General features: G+C 59.2%; 1 protein-coding gene across 1 annotated transcript in view; it reads left to right on the top strand.

Moving 5' to 3' along the window:
- Positions 1 to 6: 6 nt before the first annotated feature.
- TRIM28 (tripartite motif containing 28) overlaps positions 7 to 16,991 on the top strand; it is a 34,812-nt gene continuing 17,827 nt past the window's right edge. Inside the window, exons 1-7 of the mRNA XM_085550641.1 lie at positions 7 to 46; positions 2,045 to 2,159; positions 7,806 to 7,952; positions 8,668 to 8,782; positions 10,019 to 10,104; positions 15,097 to 15,316; positions 15,415 to 15,469. Of these exons, the coding sequence (XP_085406767.1) occupies positions 2,112 to 2,159; positions 7,806 to 7,952; positions 8,668 to 8,782; positions 10,019 to 10,104; positions 15,097 to 15,316; positions 15,415 to 15,469 (671 nt within the window). The 5' untranslated portion in view covers positions 7 to 46; positions 2,045 to 2,111. The remainder of the gene's footprint in view (positions 47 to 2,044; positions 2,160 to 7,805; positions 7,953 to 8,667; positions 8,783 to 10,018; positions 10,105 to 15,096; positions 15,317 to 15,414; positions 15,470 to 16,991) is intronic.

The raw sequence follows: 16,991 nt of genomic DNA, 5'->3' as shown, positions 1-16,991 counted from the left end.
ACAAACACGCCAACCTGCAGCAATCCACAAAGGAAGTCTGCAGCTGGTACGTGCCCCCCCTACCCCTATGGGGGGCTTTTACCCCCCCCCACCTACCCCTAGGGGGGGGATTGTGCCCCAACCAACCCCTATGGGGAGGCTCTTACCCCCCCACCTACCCCTAGGGGGGCTCTTACCACCCCCTCCTACCACTAGGGGGTTCTTTTCCCCCCCACCTACTCCTTGGGGGGGCTTTTACCCCCCCACCTACCTCTAGGGGGGCATTGTGCCCCAACCAACCCCTATGGGGGGGCTTTTACCCCCCCAACCTACCCCTAGTGGGGTCTTTTACCCTCCCTCGTACCCCTGGGTGGGGTCTTTTACCCCCCCCTCCTTCCCTAGGGGGGCTCTTACCCCCCCACCTACCTCTAGGGGGGGATTGTGCCCCAACCAACCCCTGTGGGGGGCTTTTACCCCCCACCCACGTACCCCTAGGGGGGCTCTTACCACCCCCTCCTACCACTAGGGGGTTCTTTTCCCCCCCACCTACTCCTTGGGGGGGCCTTTACCCCCCATCTACCCCTAGGGGGATATTGTGCCCCAACCAACCCCTATGGGGGGGCTTTTACCCCCCCAACCTACCCCTAGTGGGGTCTTTTACCCTCCCCTCGTACCCCTGGGGGGGGTCTTTTACCCCCCCTCCTTCCTCTAGGGGGGCTCTTACCCCCCCACCTACCCCTAGGGGGGTCTTTCCCCCCAACCTACTCCTAGGGTGGGCTTTTACCCCCCCCACCTACCCCTAGGGGGGTCTTTTACCCTCCTTCGTACCCCTGGGTTGGGGTCTTTTACCCCCCATTCTTCCTCTAGAGGGACTCTTACCCCCCCACCTACCTCTAGGGGGGGATTGTGCCCCCATCAAACCCTATGGGGAGGCTCTTACCCCCCCACCTACCCCTAGGGTGTGCTATTACCTCCCTACCCTAGGGGGGCTCTTACCCCCCCCACGTATTCCTAGGGGGGTTTTTTACCCTACTTTGTACCCCTGGGTGGGGGTCTTTTACCCCCCCTCCTATCTCTAGGGGGGCTCTTACCCCCCCACCTACCCCTATGGGGGGATTGTGCCCCAACCAACCCCTGTGGGGGGGCTTTTACCCCCCCCCCACGTACCCCTAGGGGGGCTCTTACCACCCCCTCCTACCACTAGGGGGTTCTTTTCCCCCCCCACCTACTCCTTGGGGGGCTTTTACCCCCCCACCTACCTCTAGGGGGGGATTGTGCCCTCACCAACCCCTAGGGGGGGCTTTTAACCCCCCCACAACCTACCCCTTGGGGGGTCTTCCCCCTACCCCCCCCCATCTACCCCTTGGGGGGGGCTTTTAACCCCCCTCCTTCCCCTAGGGCGATCTTTTCCCCCCCACCTACCCCTAGGAGGCTTTTACCCCCCACCTACCCCTAGGGGGGGCTTTTCTCCCCTTCCTATGCCTGGGGGGGCTTTCCACCCCCACCTACCCCTAGGGTGGGCTCTTACCTCCCCCCACCTACCCCTTGGGGGGCTCTTACCCCCCCCACGTACCCTTATGGGGGGTCTTTTACCCTCCTTTGTACCCCTGGGTTGGGGTCTTTTACCCCCCCTCCTTCCTCTAAGGGGGTCTTTTCCCCCCACACCTACTCCTTGGGGGGCTCTTACCACCCCACGTACCCTTAGGGGGGGTCTTTTACCCTCCTTCGTACCCCTGGGTTGGGATCTTTTACTCCCCCTCCTTCCTCTAGAGGGACTCTTACCCCCCCACCTACCTCTAGGGGGGGATTGTGCCCCCACCAACCCCTATGGGGGGGCTCTTACCCCCCCACCTATCCCTAGGGGGGTCTTTTCCCCCCCACCTACCCCAAGGGGGCTTTTTTAACCCCCCCTACCCCTATTGGGGGACTTTACCCTCCACCTACCGTTAGTGGGGGGCTTTAACCCCCCCCCCCCCCCCTTCTTTGAGGACATATTTGCCCCCCAATGGTGACACTGCCCACCTTTAACCCCTTCTTTTTCCCCCCCCCCCAAATCTCTTATCAGCATCCGCCAGGTCTCCGATATCCAGAAGCAGGTGCAGGTGGATGTGAAAACAGCCATATTGCACATCATGAAGGAGCTCAACAAGAGGGCCAGGGTGCTGGTGAGCGACGCCCAGGTAACGCTCTGCTTCCCTTCTCCATCCTCAAACCCCCCTTCCCACCCCCCGCCCACCTTCTCCCCCCCTCCACCCCCCATCTTGCCCCTCCCCTCAGCCCCCTCCCACCCCCATTCAACCCCTCTAACCCTCCTCTCCCCCTTCCAGCCCTTCCCAAACTCTCCAACCCCCTTCAGCCCCTTCACCCCCCCCTTCCAAACCCCCTCACCCCCCTCCAGCCCACCTCCTTCCCCCCTTCACCCCCCTCCAGCCCCCTCTCCTCCTTACAACGCCCCCCTCAGCCCCTCTGACCCCCCTCCTACCCACCTCCAACCCCCCCTCAGCCCCTTCATCCCCCTCCAACATCCCTCCAGCCCCCCTCAGCTCCCTCCCGCCCCCTCACTCCCCCTCCAACCTCTCTCATCCCCCTCAGCCCCCTTCACCCCCCTCTCCCCCATCACCCCCGTCTCCACCCCCTTCGACCCCCTCAGCCCCTTCAGCCCCCTACAAACCCCCTTCCAACCCCCCTCTCTGCCCCCCTCCATCCCCCCCTCTCCCCTTCCACTCCCCCCCTTTCCATCCTCCCCCTTCCATCCTCCCTTCCACCCCTCTTCTCCCCCTTCCACCACCATCCAAGCCCCCTCACCCCCCTCCAGTCCCCCTCAGCTCCCTCCCACCCCCTCCAAAACCCCTTTCCAACCCCCCTCCAGTTCCCCTCTTACCCCCTTCCAATCCCTCTTACCCCCCTCTAACCCCCCTCCCCCCCCTCCAGCCCCTCCCAAACCCTCCAGCCCCCCTCATTCCTCACCCCCATCAAAACCCCCTTCCAACCCCCCTCTCCACCCCCTCCAACCCTCTCCAGTCCCCCTTCATCCCGCTCTGACCCCCATCCAAGCCCCCTCTCCCCACTCCAAACCCTTTTCACACCCTTCCAGCCCCCCTCTGCCCCCTCCAGTCCCCCAACCCCTCTTCACCCCCTTCCAGCCCTCCCTAAGCCCCATTTAGCCCCTAGCCCCCCCAGCCCCCCTCTCCTCCCTCACTCCCCCCCTCCAGCCTCCCCCTCACCCCCCCAACCCCCTTCATGCCCCTCCAGCCCCCCTCAGTTCCCTCCCACCCCCTCCAAAACCTCCTTCCAACCCCCCTCATCCCCTCCGACCACCCTCCAACCCCCTTCACTCCCATCCAGCTCCCCCTCATCCCCCTCTCCCCCTTCCAGCCCCACACTCCCCCTCCAACCCCCCTCACCCCCCTTCAGCCCCCCTTCACCCCCTTCCAAATACCCTTCTGAACCCCCTCCAGCCCCCCTCAGCCCCCTCCCACCCTCCTTCAACCCTTCTTACCCCCCTCCAACCGCCCTTCATCCCCCTCTAACCCCCCTCTCCCCCTTCCAGCCCCTCCCAAACCCTTCAACCCCCCTCATTCCCCCTCTGGCCCCCCTCATCCCCTTCACCCCCCTCCAGCCCCCCTCCCATCTCCCTTCAGCCCCTCTTCATCCCCCTCTAACCCCCCTCAGCCCCTTCACCCCCCTCCAACCTCTCTTCACCCCCTCAGCCCCCCCTCCGACCCCCATCCCATCCCACTTCATCCCCTCCAGCCCCTCATCACTCCCCTCCTATCCCCCCTCCAACCCCGCTCAGCCCCTTCACCCCTTCCAATCCCCCTCTGCCCCCCTCCATCCCCCCCTTCCATCCCCTCCTTCTCCCCCTTCCACCACCATCCAAACCCCCTCCAGCCGCCCTTCCAACCCCCCTCCCCCCCTTCCAACCCCCCTTCACACCCCTCCAGCCCCCCTCAGCCTCCTCAGTTCCCTCCCACCCCCTCCAAAACCTCCTTCCAACCCCCCTCATCCCCCTCCGACCACCCTCCAACCCCCTTCACCCCCATCCAGCCCCCCCTCATCCCCCCTCTCCCCCTTCCAGCCCCCCACTCCCCCTCCAACCCCCCTCACCCCCTTCATCCCCCCTTCACCCCCTTCCAAATACCCTTCTGAACCCCCTCCAGCCCCCCTCAGCCCCCTCCCATCCTCCTTCAACCCTTCTTACCCCCCTCCAACCGCCCTTCATCCCCCTGTAACCCCCCTCTCCCCCTTCCAGCCCCTCCCAAACCCTCCAACCCCCCTCATTCCCCCTCTGGGCCCCCTCATCCCCTCCAGCCCCCCTCCCATCTCCCTTCAACCCCTCTTCATCCCCCTCTAACCCCCCTCAGCCCCTTCACCCCCCTCCAACCTCTCTTCACCCCCTCAGCCCCCCCTCCAATCCCCATCCCACTTCATCCCCTTCAACCCCCCTCCAGCCCCTCATCACCCCCCTCCTATCCCCCCTCCAAACCCCTCAGCCCCCTCCAACCCCTCTCAGCCCCTTCACCCCCTTCCAACCCCCCTCTGCCCCCCTCCATCCCCCCCTTCCATCCCCTCCTTCTCCCCCTTCCACCACCATCCAAGCCCCCTCCAACTGCCCTTCCAACCCCCCTTCACACCCCTCCAGCCCCCCTCAGCCTCCTCAGTTCCCTCCCACCTCCTCCAAAACCTCCTTCCAACCCCCCTCAGCCCCCTCCGACCACCCTCCAACCCCCTTCACCCCCATCCAGCCCCCCATCATCCCCCCTCTCCCCCTTCCAGCCCCCCACTCCCCCTCTAACCCCCCTCACCCCCCTTCATCCCCCTTCACCCCCTTCCAAATACCCTTCTGAACCCCCTCCAGCCCCCCTCAGCCCCCTCCCACCCTCCTTCAACCCTTCTTACCCCCCTCCAACCGCCCTTCATCCCCCTCTCACCCCCCTCTCCCCCTTCCAGCCCCTCCCAAACCCTCCAACCCTCCTCATTCCTATCTAACACCCCTCTCCCCCTCCAGTCCCCCTCTCCACCCCTTCCAACGCCCCTTCACCCCCCTTCCAACTCCCCCAAGACCCCTCCAACCCCCCCAGCCCCCCCATCACCTTCCTCCAGCCCCCCTCCCATCTCCCTTCAGCCCCTCTTCATCCCCCTCTAACCCCCCTCAGCCCCTTCACCCCCCTCCAACCTCTCTTCACCCCCTCAGCCCCTCCTCCAACCCCCATCCCATCCCACTTCACCCCCTCCAACCCCCCTCCAGCCCCTCATCACCCCCCTCCTATCCCCCCTCCAAACCCCTCAGCCCCTTCACCCCCTTCCAACCCCCCTCTGCCCCCCTCCATCCCCCCCTTCCATCCCCACCTTCTCCCCCTTCCACCACCATCCGAGCCCCCTCCTGCCGCCCTTCCAACCCCCCTTCACACCCCTCCAGCCCCCCTCAGCCTCCTCAGTTCCCTCCCACCCCCTCCAAAACCTCCTTCCAACCCCCCTCAGCCCCCTCCAACCACCCTCCAACCCCCTTCACCCCCATCCAGCCCCCCCTCATCCCCCCTCTCCCCCTTCCAGCCCCCCACTCCCCCTCTAACCCCCCTCACCCCCCTTCAGCCCCTTCCAAATACTCTTCTGAACCCCCTCAGCCTCCTCCCACCCTCCTTCAACCCTTCTTACCCCCCTCCAACCGCCCTTCATCCCCCTCTAACCCCCCTCTCCCCCTTCCAGCCCCTCCCAAACCCTCCAACCCCCCTCATTCCCCCTCTGGCCCCCCTCATCCCCTTCACCCCCCTCCAGCCCCCCTCCCATCTCCCTTCAGCCCCTCTTCATCCCCCTCCAACCCCCCTCAGCCCCTTCACCCCCCTCCAACCTCTCTTCACCCCCTCAGCCCCCCCTCCAACCCCCATCCCATCCCACTTCATCCCCTCCAATCCCCCTTCCACCACCATCCAAACCCCCTCCAGCCGCCCTTCCAACCCCCTTCACACCCCTCCAGCCCCCCTCAGCCCCCTCCCACCCTCCTTCAACCCTTCCAACCCCCTCCCCTTTCCAACCCCCCTCCAGCTCCCCTCTTACCCCCCTCCAACCGCCCTTCATCCCCCTCTAACCCCCCTCTCCCCCTTCCAGCCCCTCCCAAACCCTCCAACCCCCCTCATTCCCATCCAACACCCCTCTCCCCCTCCAGTCCCCCTCTCCACCCCTTCCAACCCCCCTTCACCCCCCTTCCAACTCCCCCAAGACCCCTCCAATCCTCTCAGCCCCCCCATCACCCCTCTCCAGCCCCCCTCCTATCTCCCTTCAGCCCCTCTTCATCCCCCTCTAACCCCCCTCAGCCCCTTCACCCCCCTCCAACCTTTCTTCACCCCCTCAGCCCCCCCTCCAACCCCCATCCCATCCCACTTCATCCTCACCAACCCCCCTCCAGCCCCTCATCACCCCCCTCCTATCCCCCCTCCAACCCCCCTCAGCCCCTTCACCCCCTTCCAACCCCCCTCTGCCCCCCTCCATCCCCCCCTTCCATCCCCTCCTTCTCCCCCTTCCACCACCATCCAAGTCCCCTCCAGCCGCCCTTCCAACCCCCCTTCACACCCCTCCAGCCCCCCTCAGCCTCCTCAGTTCCCTCCCACCCCCTCCAAAACCCCCTTCCAACCCCCCTCATCCCCCTCCGACCACTCTCCAACCCCCTTCACCCCCATCCAGCCCCCCATCATCCCCCCTCTCCCCCTTCCAGCCCCCCACTCCCCCTCCAACCCCCCTCACCCCCCTTCATCCCCCCTTTACCCCCTTCCAAATACCCTTCTGAACCCCCTCCAGCCCCCCTCAGCCCCCTCCCACCCTCCTTCAACCCTTCTTACCCCCCTCCAACCGCCCTTCATCCCCCTCTAACCCCCCTCTCCCCCTTCCAGCCCCTCCCAAACCCTCCAACCCCCCTCATTCCCCCTCTGGCCCCCCTCATCCCCTCTAGCCCCCTCCAGCCCCCCTCCCATCTCCCTTCAGCCCCTCTTCATCCCCCTCTAACCCTCCTCAGCCCCTTCAGCCCCCTCCAACCTCTCTTCACCCCCTCAACCCCCCCTCCAACCCCCATCCCATCCCACTTCACCCCTTTCAAACCCCTCCAGCCCCTCATCACCCCCCTCCTATCCCCCCTCCAAACCCCTCAGCCCCCTCCAACCATTCTCAGCCCCTTCACCCCCCTCCATCCCCCCCTTCCATCCCCTCCTTCTCCCCCTTCCACCACCATCCAAACCCCTTCCAGCCGCCCTTCCAACCCCCCTTCACACCCCTCCAGCCCCCCTCAGCCCCCCTCAGTTCCCTCCCACCCCCTCCAAAACCTCCTTCGAACCCCCCTCAGTCCCCTCCAACCACCCTCCATCCCCCTTCACTCCCATCCAGCCCCCCCTCATCCCCCCTCTCCCCCTTCCAGCCCCCCACTCCCCCTCCAACCCCCCTCACCCCCCTTCAGCCCCCCTTCACCCCCTTCCAAATACCCTTCTGAACCCCCTCAGCTCCCTCCCACCCTCCTTCAACCCTTCTTACCCCCCTCCAACCGCCCTTCATCCCCCTCTAACCCCCCTCTCCCCCTTCCAGCCCCTCCCAAACCCTCCAACCCTCCTCATTCCCATCCAACACCCCTCTCCCCCTCCAGTCCCCCTCTCCACCCCTTCCAACCCCCCTTCACCCCCCTTCCAACTCCCCCAAGACCCCTCCAGCCCCCCCAGCCCCCCCATCACCTCATATGGCAACCACCCCATAGATCAGGACTTATCACAATTGATGAGCCTGTAGGGTCAGCTCTGGGGCCATAAACCCCCCCCCATAAGGTAACAGCGCTGTTCTCCTCCTGGCAGAAGGTGACGGACGGGCAGCAGGAGAAGCTGGAGAGGCAGCGTTGGGCCATGACCAAACTGCAGAAGCACCAGGAGCACGTGCTGCGATTCACGGCGTGGGCTCTGGACAGCGATAACAGCACAGCCCTGCTGCTGTCCAAGAAGATGGTGGGGGGCTGATGGACCCTGTGCTATGGGGTGGGGTCGTAGGGGGGTGTAAAGCGTCCCCTCTGTGCTGTAAGGGGGTGTAATGGGGGTATCCATCCCCCCTATGCTATAAGGGGTGATGGGGGTATCCATCCCCCCTATACTATAAGGGGTAATGGGGGTATCCATCCCCCCTATACTATAAGGGGTAATGGGGGTATCCATCCCCCCTATACTATAAGGGGTAATGGGGTTTCCCCCTATGCTATAAGGGTTAATGGGGTATCCCCTCTATGCTATAAGGGTTAATGGGGTATCCCCTATGCTATAAGGGTTAATGGGGTATCCCCCCTATGCTATAAGGGTTAATGGGGTATCCCCCCTATGCGATAAGGGTTAATGGGGTATCCCCCCTATGCTATAAGGGTTAATGGGGTATCCCCCCCTATGCTATAAGGGTTAATGGGGTATCCCCCCTATGCTATAAGGGTTAATGGGGTATCCCCCCTATGCTATAAGGGTTAATGGGGTATCCCCCCTATACTATAGGGTTAATGGGGTATCCCCCTATACTATAGGGTTAATGGGGTATCCCCCCTATGCTATAAGGGGTAATGGGGTATCCCTCTATACTATAAGGGTTAATGGGGTATCCCCCCTATACTATAGGGTTAATGGGGTATCTCCCCTATACTATAGGGTTAATGTTTACCCCCTTTTTGTGCCCCCCCCCCAGATCCACTTTCAGCTCCAACGTGCCCTGAAGATGATCGTGGACCCTGTGGAACCGCAGAGCGACATGAAGTTCCAATGGGACCTTAACGCCTGGACCAAGAGCGCTGAGAGCTTCGGTGAGACCATAATAAAGGGGACTGGGGGGGGTTAACCCTGGGTACCCCCCTTTTATACCCCCCCCCTTTTATATCCCCCCCTTTTATATCCCCCCCTTTTATATCCCCCCCTTTTATATCCCCCCCTTTTATATCCCCCCCCCTTTTATATCCCCCCCCTTTTATATCCCCCCCCCTTTTATATCCCCTCCCCTTTTATATCCCCCCCCCTTTTATATCCCCCCCCTTTTATATCCCCCCCTTTTATATCCCCCCCTTTTATATCCCCCCCTTTTATATCCCCCCCTTTTATACCCCCCCCTTTTATACCCCCCCCTTTTATACCCCCCCCTTTATATCCCCCCCCTTTATATCCCCCCCTTTTATATCCCCCCCCTTTTATATCCCCCCCCTTTTATATCCCCCCCTTTTATATCCCCCCCTTTTATATCCCCCCCTTTTATATCCCCCCCTTTTATCTCCCCCCCTTTTATCTCCCCCCCTTTTATCTCCCCCCCTTTTATCTCCCCCCCTTTTATCTCCCCCCCATTTTATACCCCCCCATTTTATACCCCCCCCTTTTATATCCCCCCCCTTTTATATCCCCCTCTTTTATATCCCCCCCCTTTTATACCCCCCCCTTTTATAACCCCCCCCTTTTATACCCCCCCTTTTATACCCCCCCTTTTATATCCCCCCCCTTTTATACCCCCCCCTTTTATACCCCCCCCTTTTATATCCCCACCCTTTTATATCCCCCCCTTTTATATCCCCCCCCTTTATATTCCCCCCCTTTATATTCCCCCCCTTTATATCCCCCCCCCTTTATATCCCCTCCCCTTTATTTCCCCCCCCTTTTATATCCCCCCCTTTTATATCCCCCCCTTTTTATCCCCCCCCTTTTATATCCCCCCCTTTATATCCCCCCCCTTTTATATCTCCCCCCTTTTATATCCCCCCCCTTTAATATCCCCCCCCTTTTTAATCCCCCCCCCCTTTATATCCTCCCCCTTTAATCTTCCCCTTTATATCTTCCTCCTTATCTCCCCCCTTTATATTCCCCCCCCTTTAATATCCCCCCCCCTTAGTGTGTCCCCCCCTTTATATCCCCCCCATTATAACCCCCCCCATTATAACAACCCCCCCCCATTATAACAACCCCCCCCCATTACAACCCCCCCCCATTATAACCCCCCCCCATTATACCCCCCCCCCCTTTACAACCCCCCCCATTATAACCCCCCATCTCCCCCATAGGCACCATTATATCACAGAACGGCCTCCTCCCCCCAGCCCTCAGCCCTCAGCCTCCATCTGCCAGCCCCACCTCGGGCTCCTCGCAGGTACCATGGGGGGGGGGGGGGGGGTTTGTTTTAATGTGGGGGGGGTTATTTTTGATGTGTGGGGGGGTCCTGCTCTTCGTATGGCTGCTCTGAAAGTTCTGCCTCCTATTTTGTTCTGTTTTGTTCCGTTGCTTTCAATGCAATGCAATGCAAGCCCTTTTGCCATGCAATGCAACGCAATGCAACCCAATGCATCCAAAGCCCTTTTGCAATGCAATACAAGGCAAGGAACCCAGGCCATTTATCCATGCAATGCAATGCAATGCAACCCAGGCCCTTTTGCAATGCAATGCAATGCAATGCAATGCAGCCCAGGCCCTTTTGCAATGCAATGCAATGCAATGCAATGCAATGCAACCCAAGCCCTTTTGCAATGCCATGCAACCCGAAACAACCCAATGCAACCCAAGCCCTTTTGCAGTGCAATACAGTGCAAGGCCATGTAATGCAACCCAAGCCCTTTTGCAATTCTATGCTGTGCAATGCAATGCAGTGCAATGCAACCCAAGCCCTTTTGCAATGCCATGCCATGCAGTATAATGCAATGCCGTGCAACCCAAGCCCTTTTGCAATGCAATGCAGTGCCATGCTGTAGTGCATCTGATGGGGACAAAGGAAGGGAGGTATTTAATCAGGTGTGGGTATAGGACGGGTGAGCCACACTGGATGCCCCACAAGGCCAGGCAAGATGCCCCACAGAGCCAGGCAAGATACCCCATAGAGCCACACAGGATGCCCTATGGAGCCAGGTGAGATGCCCTATGGAGCCACACTGGATGCCCCCCAAGGCCAGGCAAGATGCCCCACAGATCCAGGTGAAATGCCCCCCAAAGCCAGACTGGATGCCCTATAGAGCCACATAGGATGCCCAATGGAGCCATGCAGGATGCCCCATGGAGCCAGGTGGGATGCCCTATGGAGCCAGGCAAGATGCCCCATAGAGCCACACAGGATGCCCTATGGAGCCATACAGGATTCCCTACGAAGCCTGGCAAGATGCCCTATGGAGCCACACGAGATGCCCCATAGAGCCAGGCAAGATGCCCTATGGAGCCAGGTGAGATGCCCTATAGAGCCACACTGGATGCCCCATGGAACCAGGCGAGATGCCCTACAGACCCCACACTGGATGCCCCCTAAGGCCAGGCAAGATGCCCTATGGGGCCACAAGATGCCCCATAGCCACATGAGATGCCCCACGGAGCCAGGCAAGATGCCCCATAGACACACACAGGATGCCTCACAGAGCCAGGCAAGATGCCCCTCAAGGCCACACGAGATGCCCCATGGACCTACGTGAGATGCTCCATCGCCTCCATGGGAAGGATAACGGGGCTCCAGCACCTCCATGGGATGGATAACGGGGCTCCATCATCTCTATGGGATGGATAACGGGGCTCCATCATTTCCATGGGATGGATGATGGGGCTCCATCATCTCTATGGGATGGATGACAGGGCTCCATCGCCTCCATGGGATGGATAACGGCTTCATCACCTCCATGGGGTGGATGACGGGGCTCCATCATCTCTATGGGATGGATGACAGGGCTCCATCGCCTCCATGGGGTGGATGACGGGGCTCCATCGCCTCCGTGGGATGGATAACGGGGCTCCATCGCCTCCATGGGATGGATAATAGCTCCATCACCTCTATGGGATGGGTAGCGGCTTCATCGCCTCCATGGGGTGGATAATGGGGCTCCATCATCTCTACGGGACGGATAACGGGGCTCCATCGCCTCCATGGGGTGGATAACAGGGCTCCATCATCTCTATGGGATGGATGACAGGGCTCCATCGCCTCCATGGGATGGATAACAGGGCTCCATCGCCTCCATGGGATGGATAATGGGGCTCCATCATCTCCATGGGATGGATAATGACTCCATCGTCTCCATGGGACGGATAACGGGGCTCCATCGCCTCCACCATCACCATCCAAAGGGCTGGATGGATCTTAGCCACTGCTCTGAAAGTAATGCCTCCTATTTCCTCCCATTGACCCACAGTGTGTGGGGCTGGATGGATCTCAGCCATACCCCAGGGCTGCTCTGAAAGTAATGCCTCCTATTTCCATCCGCTGCTCTGAAAGTAATGCCTCCTATTTCCTCCCATTGACCCACAGTGTGTGGGGCTGGATGAATCACATCCATACCCTGTGACTGCTCTGAAAGTAATGCCTCCTATTTCAATCCGCTGCTCTGAAAGTAATGCCTCCTATTTCCATCTGCTGCTCTGAAAGTAATGCCTCCTATTTTCATCCTCTGCTCTGAAAGTAATGCCTCCTATTTCCATCCGCTGCTCTGAAAGTAATGCCTCCTATTTCCTCCCATTGTGTGGGAGGGGAATATAATGCTTCCTATTTCCTCCCATTGACCCACAGTGTGGGGGGCTGGATGGGTCTTATACCCAGGGCTGCTCTGAAAGTAATGTCTTCTGTTTCCATCCGCTGCTCTGAAAGTAATGCCTCCTATTTCAATCCTCTGCTCTGAAAGTAATGCCTCCTATTTCCTCCCATTGTGCAGGAGGGGGATATGGGGCTGGATGAATCACATCCATAACCCATGGCTGCTCTGAAATTAATGCCTCCTATTTCCATCTGCTGCTCTGAAAGTAATGCCTCCTATTTCCTCCCATTGTGTGGGAGGGGTATATAATGCCTCCTATTTCCTCCCATTGACCCACAGTGCATGGGGCTGGATGGATCTTAACCATACCCCATGACTGCTCTGAAAGTAATGCCTCCTATTTCCATCTGCTGCTCTGAAAGTAATGCCTCCTATTTCCCCCCATTGTGTAGGAGGGGGATATGGGGCTGGATGAATCACATCCATACCCTGTGGCTGCTCTGAAAGTAATGCCTCCTATTTCAATCCCCTGCTCTGAAAGTAATGCCTCCTATTTCCTCCCATTATATGTGGGGGGGGGGCTATCATCTTCATTGTCCCCCATCCCCTCCTTGCCACGTCGCCTCCATACGACAGATGGCAGCAGAGGGACATCGGGGCCCACAATGGCGTCAGGCACCGAAACCAGATTAAAGCAAAGGTGCGTGATCGAATTCCTCCACGCGGAACGAGTGGCCCCCATTGACATCTATAGGCGCCTCGTTAACGTCTATGGGGAGCTGACGGTGGATGTCAGCACGGTGCGGAGGTGGGTGGTGAGATTTAATAGCGGCGATAAGGACGTGAAGGATAAACCGCGATCGGGACGACCCTGTACAGCTGGAATAACAAGGAGTGAATGCCCGGACACGGTGGGGACCCCTTTGGTTTTATAGCCCAGCTCCTGCTCCATCCAGCGGTGCCATTGTGTGCTTTGTATCCCCTGCCATTGCCATGGGGATAAATAGGAGGCATTACTTTTATTTTCCCTTTGTTTCTCTTGGCTCTTCCAGGCCCCTTTTGTTTGGCCTCTTTATTCCTCCCATTTCCCTGCTGTTCTCTATTATTATTCCTTCCCATTTGCCCCCTCTATTGCTCCCTCTATTGCTCCCTATCCCCCCCCCTTTAATTCCTATTACCCCATCACCCCCCATTAATTCCTATCACTCTATTCGCCCCTATCCCCCCTTTAATTCCTATTACCCTACTCCCCCCTATCCCCCCATTAATTCCTATTGCCCTATACCCCCCCTTTAATTCCTGTTACCCTATAGCCGCCCCCATTAATTCCTATTGCCCTATACCCCCCCTTTAATTCCTATTACCCTATCCCCCCCCCCCGATTAATTCCTATCACCCTATCCCCCCCCCTTTCCCTCCCCTTTAATTCCCATTACCCTATACCCTCCCATTCATTCCTATTACCTTATCCCCCCCCATTAATTTCTATCACCCTATAGTCCCCCTATACCCCCCCATTAATTCCTATTACCCTATCCCCCCTATCCCCCCCCTTTAATTCCTATTACCCTATCCCCCCTTTAATTCCTATTACTTTTTCCCCCTATCCCCCTTTAATTCCTATTACCCTATCACCCCCCATTAAATCTTATCACCCTATACTCCCCGCTGTCCCTCCCCTTTAATTCCTATTACCCTATTCCCCCCCCCATTAATTCCTATTACCCTATCACCCCCCCCATTAATTGCTGTCACCCTATACCCCCCCCCCTTTAATTCCTATTACCCTATCCCCCCCTATTCCCCCCTTTAATTCCTATTACCCTATCACCCCCTTCCCCTCCCTCTAATTCCTATTACTCTGATTTTCCCCCTTACTTCACCCCTTTCTCATCCCTCCCCCCCATTTCCTCATTGTTCTTCCTTTATCCCCCCCCATCTAACAATACCCCCCCATTATAACAATACCCCCCCTTATAACAATACCCCCCTTATAACAATACCCCCATTATAACAATACCCCCCCTTATAACAATACCCCCCCTTATAACAATACCCCCCCTTATAACAATACCCCCCATTATAACAATACCCCCCATTATAACAATACCCCCCATCTAACAATACCCCCCTTTATAACAATCCCCCCCTTATAACAATATCCCCCATCTAACAATACCCCCTTTATAACAATACCCCCCATCTAACAATACCCCCCATCTAACAATACCCCCCATCTAACAATACCCCCCTTATAACAATACCCCCCCTCTAACAATACCCCCCCTCTAACAATACCCCCCCATTATAACAATACCCCCCCCATTATAACAATACCCCCTTATAACAATACACCCCATCTAACAATACCCCCCCTTATAACAATACCCCCCATTATAACAATACCCCCCATCTAACAATACCCCCCTTATAACAATACCCCCCATCTAACAATACCCCCCCCTTATAACAATACCCCCCATCTAACAATCCCCCCCTTATAACAATACCCCCCCCTTATAACAATACCCCCCCCCTTATAACAATACCCCCCCCATAACAATACCCCCCCATCTAACAATACCCCCCCCCCCCTTATAACAATACCCCCCTATAACAATACCCCCTTTATTGTCTCTCAGGGTCCCCTCACCCCCGCCGTTATCAGCCGTGGTCTCTGTGCCCCCCGCCCCCTTTTGCCGCCCCCCGGATCAACCCAACCTCAGGAGAACGAAGCCCTGGACCCCCCCGCCCCCCCCCGAGATGTTGAGATGGGGGTCGAACCATTAGGAACCGATGGGTCCGACCTGTCCCCCCCCTGCCTTGAACCTCAAGTGTCTGAGCCCCCCAATATGGAGCTGGGTGAGTATTGGGGGGGGGGGGGGTGATTTGGGGGGGGGTCTTTGTTCTTTGTGAGGAGGATGAGGGTGGGCTCTGAGTGCTGCCTTCATCCTCTGCAGGTAACGCTGCACCACAACCTGCTGCACCACAACCCGCTGCTACGGGCTCCAGGAGGTGAGTGTGCAGATAGGAACCCTATAGCCCCAGCCCCATAACCCAGCCCCCATATCCCAACCCCATAACCCAGCCCCCCTCTATCCCCACCCTGTATCCCCATATCCCCCCCCCGTATCCCCACCCCCCATAACCCAACCCCATAACCCATCCCCCCATCCCCACCCCCCCCTCTATCCCCACCCCGTATCCCCATATCCCCAACCCCCCCATAGCCCACCCCCCCATACCCCCCTCCATATCCCGGCCCCATATCCCCACCCCCCATAACCCACTCCCATATCCCAACCCCCCATACCACCCCCCCCGATCCCCCCCCCATGTCCCCAACCCCATAACCCAGCCCCCTATCCCCACCCCCCCTCCATATCCCCCCCCATAGCTCCCCACCCCCCCTCCATATCCCCCCCCATAGCTCCCCACCCTATAACCCCCTCCATATCCCCCCCCATATCCCGACCCCATATCCCCACCTCCCATGTCCCCCCCCATATCCCCCCCCATATCCCCACTCTCCTATTCCCCCATAAGCCCATATCCCCCCCCATATCCCACCCCATACCCCCACCCCCATATCCCCACCCCTCATCCCCCCATAACCCCGTATCCCCCCATAACCCCGTATCCCCCCATAACCCCATATCCCCCCCCATACCCTCACCCCCATATCCCACCCCCCATATCCCCCCCCCATAAGCCAACCCCCTATCCTCAACCCCATAAGCCAACCCCTGTATCCCCCCCCCACGTATTGCCCACCCCCGTATCCCCCACCCCCCATAACCCCATACCCCACCGCCATATCCCCAACCCCATAACCCAGCCCCTTATCCCAACCCCCCCCATATCCCCCCCCCATAGTCCCGCCTCCATATCCCGACCCCATATCCCCAACCCCATAAGCCAACCCCATATCCCTACCTCCCATAGCCCACCCCCCCATAACCCCCTCCATATCCCACCCCCCCATAGCCCCACCCCCCATATCTCCAACCCATGTCCCCACCCCCATCTCCCCCCTCATCCCCCCCCATATTCCAACCCCATAACCCAGCCCCCTATCCCCACCCCCCCATAGCCCCACCCCATAACCCCCTCCATATCCCCCCCCCCCCCATATCCCGGCCCCATATCTCCACCTCCCATGTCCCCCCCCATGTCCCCCACTCCCATATCCCAACCCCATATTCCCACCCCCCATGTCCCCCCCCATGTCCCACCCTCCATATCCCCAGCCCCCATAACCCACTCCCATACTCCTCCCATATTCCCCTCCCATTCCCCCATAACCCCATATCCCCCCATATTCCCCCCTATATCCCCCCCATATCCCCACCCCATATCCCCCCATAACCCCATATCCCCCCATAACCCCATATCCCCCCATAACCCCATATCCCCCCATAACCCCATATCCCCCCATAACCCCATATCCCTCCCCATATCCCCCCCCATACCTCCACCCCATATCCCCCCCCCATAACCCAACCCCCCATAACCCCATATCCCCCCATAACCCCAT

Source organism: Coturnix japonica, chromosome 6, assembly GCF_054131305.1.
Source record: "Coturnix japonica strain WE chromosome 6, WE-NBRP24, whole genome shotgun sequence".
Lineage (NCBI taxonomy): Eukaryota > Metazoa > Chordata > Aves > Galliformes > Phasianidae > Coturnix > Coturnix japonica.
Note: the sequence above shows the minus strand (reverse complement) of the source record. Positions and strands in the feature narration are given on the sequence as shown.